The sequence below is a fragment of the Centrocercus urophasianus genome, unplaced genomic scaffold (genome assembly GCF_019232065.1).
Source record: "Centrocercus urophasianus isolate 14NV4802_14NV808 unplaced genomic scaffold, USGS_Curo_1.0 seq_18, whole genome shotgun sequence".
NCBI classification, from domain to species: domain Eukaryota; kingdom Metazoa; phylum Chordata; class Aves; order Galliformes; family Phasianidae; genus Centrocercus; species Centrocercus urophasianus.
The window spans coordinates 23,452,184-23,460,858 of NW_024884733.1; the positions used below are offsets into that span (position 1 = coordinate 23,452,184).

The 8,675-nt window shown below is 44.7% G+C and overlaps 1 protein-coding gene across 4 annotated transcripts in view; it reads right to left on the reverse strand.

The window, feature by feature from the left end:
* EPS15 (epidermal growth factor receptor pathway substrate 15) overlaps positions 1-7,282 on the reverse strand; it is a 42,421-nt gene extending 35,139 nt beyond the window's left edge. For all 4 annotated transcript variants that reach the window (XM_042819221.1, XM_042819222.1, XM_042819220.1 and 1 more), the window contains exons 1-2: positions 7,175-7,282; positions 1,316-1,357 (exon numbers count right to left, since the gene is read on the reverse strand). In XM_042819221.1, the coding sequence (XP_042675155.1) occupies positions 1,316-1,357; positions 7,175-7,201 (69 nt within the window). In that variant the 5' untranslated portion in view covers positions 7,202-7,282. The remainder of the gene's footprint in view (positions 1-1,315; positions 1,358-7,174) is intronic.
* Positions 7,283-8,675: the final 1,393 nt, after the last annotated feature.

Below are 8,675 nucleotides of genomic sequence, written 5' to 3' on the forward strand. Positions count from 1 at the left end.
AAGTTATCATGTGCATCTGAAAGTGTTTAGACAGTACATTCCAAAGTTACTTCTTAGTACCGATGCTTGCAGAAAAGGCATTTGGCTGAGCAAGTCAGAACACTCAATTCCATAGAAAAAAATCCACTGACACAACACAGCTAACAGTAACATCAGGTTCAAGGAATCCCTGTGGCTGTATCCTGCTAAGACTGCCAGACGATGCTCCAGTGTCACTAGGCTGCATAAGCCAGTGGATGCAAGATGCTAAGTGACTTCAGAAGCTGGATCATACTTGGCCTGTAACTCCCTTTCTTCATCCAACTTTTTGTTTCATACTTCAGTGATTAAGCAATTGCAACCATGAAGAAGGGACAGACAGGCGTGTGGCAAAGATCATCCAAGTCAGTGATACAGCCATTTGTATGGAGCTAGGAAATCTAACACGGAGAAAAGTGAGTTCCTTGTCTTTTCTTGTGCCCCTCTAACGATAAACATAATACGGTGTTCTCTAAAGGACTTGTATTTCTACAGAGAGAGATGACAAGTTTGTTCATCAAACTGAAAGATAGTTTTGTAAGGGTGATGCTATTTCTTTCAACTCTCTTAAGCCATCCTAACTGTGACCAAGGTAAACTCCCTTTTTTTGTTCATCAATTTCAAAACTGAAATGCTCCTTTCGTGGAGAAAGGTCCTTCTTAGGAAGTGAGTGCCCAACTTTTTGAGGCATAAGTTGATAAATGGTGCTGTACACCTTTTTTTTTTAAACCTGTTTTTATGAAAACAAACTTTTTTTTTTCCTTCTGGATCTAAATATAAAAGACAAATGACAAATTTTATTTATCAAAAGAATTTATGTCTACTGAGTGAAGCTGCAAGAACTACACATATGCTTTTGGCATTCGGTTGCCCTTCATTCCTCACAGCACTGGGAAGAACCTTAAGGCACAAAGAGAGATGCAAGTCTTACATAAACCTAACTGGTCTACAAACACAGCAAAGTCAGTTTCACTTGTAAATGGAAAACAACCAACCACACCAGCACAGTACTTGGCAGGGGTTTACTCCAGTCCAAGTGCTAACAGTCCTCTTATTGTAAATTGATGTATGTTTTGTTGAATTGGCTACCAAACTGCCATATATAAATCATCTTACACTTTCTTTTGTACTGATATAGCTCAGACAAGTGTTAGTTACTAGAGAAATATATTGTAAGTCAGCAGTGTTTTTCTTGAACTTCAAACATTTACACTCTGCTGGCCATGCTGAAGTCTACAGCAAAGGAATATTCTTCTATGTAAAAGAAAGTTTCTTTTCTCAGCAAGAACATACGCACCTGTCGATAGAACTTCTCATACACAGGATTTGCACTTGACAGCTGTAAAGAAAAAAAAAAGAGAAAAAAAAAGGATATTCAATTAACCATAAAATCTGCATTTCAGCTCCCTTCTCCCCGGATGACTAGAGCTAGGAAACACTTTTTGCTGGTCTTCATAAAGCATTAAGCACTTACATAAGTCTGTTTTGAAAAATGATGAGGACTGTTATACTGTAACTTGTAGAAGACTTGCTCCATGTTTTGGAGCCACTGACACTAATCGCTATCAGGTTACTCTCAGGTCACCAGGATAGGCAGCACGAAACAAATTTGTATGCAAGATCCAACACAAGCCAAGAAGCCTGCGATGATACAGTCCCATAAGTGCTCGCTAATGAATACAAAGCAAGATAGCTGGATTTCATTACCCACTAAATCATCATTTAGAACTCAGTGCCTTAAGCAAGTAGCCTGCAAAGTTTTCAGATATCTAAGTAAGTCGTGGATTCCTAACTAAATTCACAGCAACAATTATTAAAAAGAAATAGGGGAGCGGAGGGGAGCAGATATTTTAATCTGTATCGTTGCCAAAGATCCCTTCTGCCTTACTTTCACTACCACCTACCATACATCCAGAGCTCACCTAAACTCAAGCAAGGATTAAACAGCATCTGAACCTACAACTACTGCACTCTGACTTTGCTTTGGCACTTCTTGTTTCAGCCACTACCTAAGCAGCCACTTACACAGCCCTTAGAATTGCCTGACAAAATACATTCACATTTTGCCAGACCTGACTACCACAGCACCAATACACCACTTTCCAGCACTTTCCAGCATGCCCCAAAGCATACTATACTTTCTCAATTAATTGTCAAGTGCTGCACTTATCAATTCACCTACAATTTTAATAGCATTTTAGAGGGGCTATTCCCCAAAACGTTCAAATGTTTTACTAAGTTCATTAATTCATCATAATGCACCAGTATAGACAAAATCCCATTAAAGCTAAGAGCAAAATACTGGAACAAAGTTGAGCGCTGTGCGCTCTAGAAGTAAAAGCCCACATCATCCCTCTTGCCCAATATCACTCTTTGTTCAGCCAAACGTTTCATTATTACAGCCAAACCTATCATTGTCACTCCTGGACAGGAAATATCATGTTGGAGTCCTGCAAGGAAAACACTGAGTGCAAAACAATCTTCTCATTCAGCACTTGGAGCACAAGCCAGTCATTCTTATTTGTTTCAGCAGTGTTTCCAATGTTCACTTTAACATCAGTATCACTGCAACAACTGGAATTTCCTGTGACACCAAACAGAATAAAAAAATTCCCAACTATTTTTACTAGTAACTGACTTTTCCTGCAAAGTACACCCCACATTAAAAGTTATTAATACTGTCAGGAATGTGCTCTATCTGCAAGAAGAAAAACACTGCTCTGCTTCTGAAGGTGTTGCTGCAGAATTTACCTGTGAGCACTCCTTTTACGAGATTTGTAATATGCAACTGTAGAGCATAACCTCAACTTGTTCACAATGCAAAAAGGAAGGAGGGAGAAAAGGTCAGATTCCACTGCATGCAAAAATACAAAAATACATTATCATGTTTGCATTTAGAAGTTTATCACTTCACAAGAGTAACGTCTGTTCTAGTAATTATCACCTTTGTTACAAAACCTTTGAACTTCAGGATATTATCCCAGGAAATAAAAAAAACCACCTTCAGGGACACCAGTCTTTTTCATTTTCTACAGGCACTCAAGCCTTTACAGCCATGTTTTCACCCCGCTGTCATGTTTCTACTTAGGTCTAACATCCACAACCTTCTGTTGCTCATAGTAGTGAGAAAGCCCTGACTGGGGGGCTATCTGCAGAGGAAAAAACCTCACAAAAAACAAAGCATCCCTCCAAACCAAATGAGATAGGAAGTAAGATAGAAGGTGAGCTGTTCTATTTCAATTAAAAACCAAAATTCTGTATTCTATCATGATGCCAAGTTTTAGGATTTGTTTTCACTGTTTCCATGTCAAATGACACCATCTGGTAGTAAACATTCCGCATGCAGCCATCCTCTTGCTCTTTCCTGGGTCTCAAGATGACTCACGATAGAAAAGAACCTTTCAGACACAGCGGGAATCTCAGCTCCCCATTTCAGAGAAGTTAAAAAGGGAAGGAAGAATAAAGTACAAGCAGTTCTTCTTCCACTATTAGAAGCAGCAGCCTCCTAAAGGTTGAGGAGAGTATGAAATTAGTCCATAAAAGACAAAGGTAATGGCAAGGGACAACTACAACACCTGGAATCCCTATAGCAGTGCATAGCTTGGGAATAGGAATGACAGAGTTACAAGCAAACAACAGCACAACCACACAGCTGAAAAGCAGTGAAGTTTAAGGCAAGCTGTGTTTAATGTGATGTCCCTTCCGAACAATAATCAACCCATCCTTTCTCACACTGCCTTTCTTTCTTATTTGAAACATGTAATGGTAAAGCTTTCCATCGCTGTCTGTGCTAAGAACAACTCAACTTCAGCTTCATAGAAAATACACATGCTCAAACAATGCATCCATTGAAAGAAGTATCTGGATCTACTCTTTGTGTGTTTTTCCCCTCTATAAAATTCCTCCTTTCACATTGTTTACACCCATTCTTTTGGAATTTTGTCCTACTGAGGCCTAGATGGCACTTCCACATTCATCTGACCACACATCATTATATATTCCAAACTGTTAAACAAGAGCAGAGATTCTCTACAGGCATTTCTTGCTCATACTTTACATAGTCCACTGTATTCCTTTTTTTATCACAGCTATGATGATGTTAAAAGAGTTACTGAATGAAAGCTTCATTCAGATTAAAAGCTTTTCCCTCTCTAACAACACAGGTGAAATTAAGAAAATATTTGCTATAATCTATATGCATCTACAGCCATGCACTTGAAGAGTCAGAACTTTCATTCCCCTTAGGCAGCTGAAGCATGCGCAGAAACTGCCATCTTCCTTCTGCACAGACATCTGTCACTGCTTAATTAAATACTGTTCAATTTTATTCTCAAATCACTCCAGGAAACCTCAACCATCTTCTAATCAGTACTGAACAAAGTCTGTCAAACACAAAGAAGCAGCTCCACTGCCTTTCAGCCATTAACAAGGTCAATCTCAACCAAAAAATTAAGCCCTGTCTGCTTTACCAGCTGAAACACACATTCATGCACACACACTCAGATTTCCTGATCTTTCAGAGAGGGCAGAAAGCGGAAAAACAGATTTCTCATGTCTATAAAATATGTACATATATTTAAAAATAAAAATCATTTTGTGATTCCTAACAAAAATCTGGAGTTCACCAGATACCCAGAAAGAAAAAGAATTAAGTCACTGGAGAGCTTTGCTTTTTGGCTCTATTATAACATATCTATGACTACAAACCAGTCCTTCGCACTCTTGTGTATTTATATCCTATATACTCCAGTAACTGGATAGAAACCTAGCAGGTATGTAATTTAGCCTCATTCAGTAATATTCAGTGAGTCTTTTGGACAACACCACATGGAATTCCAGACACCCATGACACAGTATGAGGCAAACAAAAGTTATCTTCCCATTCTCCCTGAATACTTCCATGCAGACCCACCTTGATTCCTCCAAACTTTCCATCACGCAGTTTGTCATACTGAACCACAGCTTTAATTCTCAAAAGCAACAGAGCTTTTTTATGCCCGTATTACACCAGTCTTCAACATCCAGCATTCAACATACATACCTTCCATACTCCTGATACGCATTTTGTGCTTTTTCTATTTGCTTTTCCCCCTCTAAATTAAACAAGATAAGTAGCCATAGTTGGAAGGTCAAAAATGAAACTCTTCTCCTTGGCGATACTTGAGTTCTCCAACAACAGATGACACTGCTAGATACCAACACTTCCTCCTCACTGGTACTGCTATCTTGTTTCCACGTTAAAAATACCTCAGATTATTACCAAAACTGGGGGTAAGAGAAGAGATAAACATTCATTTTGTAACGCTCTTTAAGTATACTCAATGTAGTTAATTTCATTACAGCTACACAGGTTTGAAATCTGTTTAGTTATCAAAGTTCCACGTTTCTTAAGCAGAGCCTTAATATTCAAATAAAGGATGTCGGCCTTCTCAGACACCACAGGTGCAAAGCCATTTGAAAATACCCCAGTCTGATCTTGGAAACCCCCAACTTCCTAGCTGTGTTAAATCAGTCAAACCCACATGGAAAGGGGAAAAGAAAATCTGAGGCAACTGTGAGCTTGACTGCAGGTCAAGCATGACTGCTTCTGACTCTCTGCATGAGGTCTACATGCAGCAAAGGACCAGCCTGCATACTTCTCCTGGTGGTGTAAGTAATTGATCTCACTGTAGGTGGTAACTATACCCACCCTCCCACCCAACCCGTACTCATTTTCACTTCCTCATACTACATCTAAACACATTCAAAACACTTATGATTTGTTAGGATTTTACAAAACTGTAGAATGCCAAGAATTAGAACCTCAACTTAAGAAATTACCTTCAGGTTTGTTTGACTTTCTGAAATTATTCCTGTTCTACTCACCCTCCTTCCACTCACCAAAAAAAGAAACCCTCACATCAATGATCAACAACAACAGAAAATGCTTCCTCAATCTAACCACTGATGCAAGTTGCAGTCACAATGGTTTTAAGGATAGCGGCAATTTTTCTGCCTCTGTCAACATTAACACATTTCTATTTAGTTCCTCTTCCACGTGACCAAAAAAGTCAATAAATTCTACAATGACAGGATTACACAGCCTGTAAGCAATCATGTTTTACTGCAGAACGCTCTACAGCAGACACTCCTTCCCCCTCCCCACATAACGAGCCAGAACAGCCCGTGCCCATACAGCAGCCCACAGAATCAGTTACTGCTGTGTGCAAACTTTTTCAAATCTGTAGCATAGGGATGTTTCACACTTGAAATGACTGACGATTTCCTCAAAAGCCAGCTCCACTGGGGAATAACTGCAAATGGAGCAGCCTCGCTCAGAACTTTGCAGTTGCCTCACGCGTGCTTTGGTGAGTCACACTTATTTAGTAGCTTGTTTGTCGTTAAAATAAACGACATTATCGATGGTGGAATCAAAGCACCGCAGCAACCAACGCAGGCCCGCCAGTCGGAACGAATGTATCCCCGTCCCTGCTGCACGAACCAGCCCCGCCTGCAGTTTACTACCTATCGACCCTCTAAGGAACGAGAGCCAGTACACCAAAGCGTCCCCACGGCACGCAGGTAGCCGAAACGAGGTGACACACCTTCCGTACCGGTACCTCCGTTGCCAAAGCACCGCCGGTACGTCAGAACACGGGGCACAGCCCGTGGCCCCTCCGAGCGCACGGCCGGCCCGCCGCCTCGCAGCCATCCGGAGCACCGCCGCGCCCCACGGCTCCGCCACCCGCCCTCGCCATCCGCGGGGCGGCTCGGGGTTTGTCTTCTGTTCGTTTCGTCGAAGCCAGCCGCTCCTTCCCCGAGACAAAAGCCCGACCGTGCTGACAGCCGCCGCGGCCCGCTGCGGGCCACTCCCGGGCCGAGGAACACCAGGGGCCGCGGGCAGAGGCACCTGCAGCCGCGCAGAGCCGCGCCGCGGGGCCGGCGGCGCCCGACCGGCTCAGGACTTCCCGCCCGCCCGGCCCACCCTCGCTCTGCGCCGCGGCCGCCACCTGACAGCACGGGGCTCGCACAAAGCCGCGGGCCGAGGCAGCGCCGAACCGCTCCGCGGGGGCCGCGCCGCTCGCCTCCGGCCCCGGGCCACCGCTCCTCCGTCCCGGGAGGCGGCGAGCCTCGGCCCGAGAGAGGCGGGCGGCCCCTTCCCCGCGGCGGAAGGTACCTGTGTCAGGGAGAGGTGGGCGGCCATGCTGCTTCCATCATGCACCGGCCGGGCCGCAGGAAGGACGCGCCGCGACCCAGCGCTCGCTGCCCAACTTCGGCAACTTCCCCGGACGGTCCCGGCCAAAACCCGGCACCGGATCCCAGCCCGCCGGCCCGGAGCCGGAGCCTCCGCCCTCAGACGGCAGCGGTAAAGCAACGGCGGGCGGCGGAACACGGCTGGAGCCGGAGCGCTGGAGGCGGCTGCGGCAAAAACCCGGAGCAGCAGCCATGATACGGATCGGGTCTCGTATTTGGCTTTCCCTTACCGCCCCGCTGGCCCCAATGCTCCACGCGTTCCGAGCTCCCTGGCTCAGCCGCCGCCCAAGCTGGGGAAGTCCCCAGACCAGAGCTGCAGCATCTCTGGGACTTGGGTTGTGACAATTGGGAAAAGGGCCCAAGAGGAATCGGCATGGATCCGACCCCGGTAGGGTCCCTGCCGTAGGTACAGTGCCGCAGGGCACGGACTCATACAGGAGCTGCCGCCGTACCTGCTCCCTCCCACACAGCAGCTATTTTGGTCGCTCCCCTGACCGCTCTGCACTACCACAAAGTCATACATCAGGAACCGAGGGGGGAGGAAAAGCATTCTTATTTTTGTACTCGTGCCAAAGATGGACCAGGTATGAGTCTAGCACTCAGACCAGAGGAAATTATCAGGAATCGTATCTATTGGAAAGAGTGCGTTGTGCCTTCCTCTGTTCTTCATTCCCTACCATTGAAATCCTTTTCCAGCTCAGTTTCACACTTATGCTAATGCTCACACCCACCTCTGCAGCCTGTCAGTCCTCAGTCCTTGTTGGCTGCTGTCTACATCTGCCACAGGATACGTGGGATCCCTCTTTCTCACCTCTTCTCTAATAAAGGTTTTCTAGAAGCTCTGCTCTGCTGACCTCTTTCTGGGAGGAAAAAAAAGACTATATGGAAGGGAAGAATATTAAAAGCAAATAGTATAATGTATTCACACCATTCACATTGATTGTCACACCTCTACCTCATGTTCATTTCCTCTGAAGTAAAATTCCTAAAAAATAACATAAGCTCTTATCTTTGTAGGTTGATTTTTTCATCCGTAATTAAAATTGGAATACTATCCCACAATAATTAGTATCTGGAAAATAAACCAGAAGATTGTGAAACCACAGCCGTGTCTCCATGGGACAGCAGTACTGGAGCTTGTCAGTGTTTGTGGGGCACAGAAGAGAGTGCTGGATCACCACCAGCTGCCAGAGGCTTGAGGCAGGAAGTTAGAAGCTAGCGGGCAGCTCTGGGGATGTGGTTCTGGACCTCTACAGCTACAGCTCCTTTCAGTGCACATGGTCAAACGTGTGACCGCTCAGCATGGAGTCACAGTGCAAGAATCACTCAAGGTAATTATGTGGGCTCTGCTAATTAAAATAATGATGAGCTCCGATCAGTCAATACTGAGTTGGGGCAGTCATGGTGTTGAGTGTTCTGGGCCT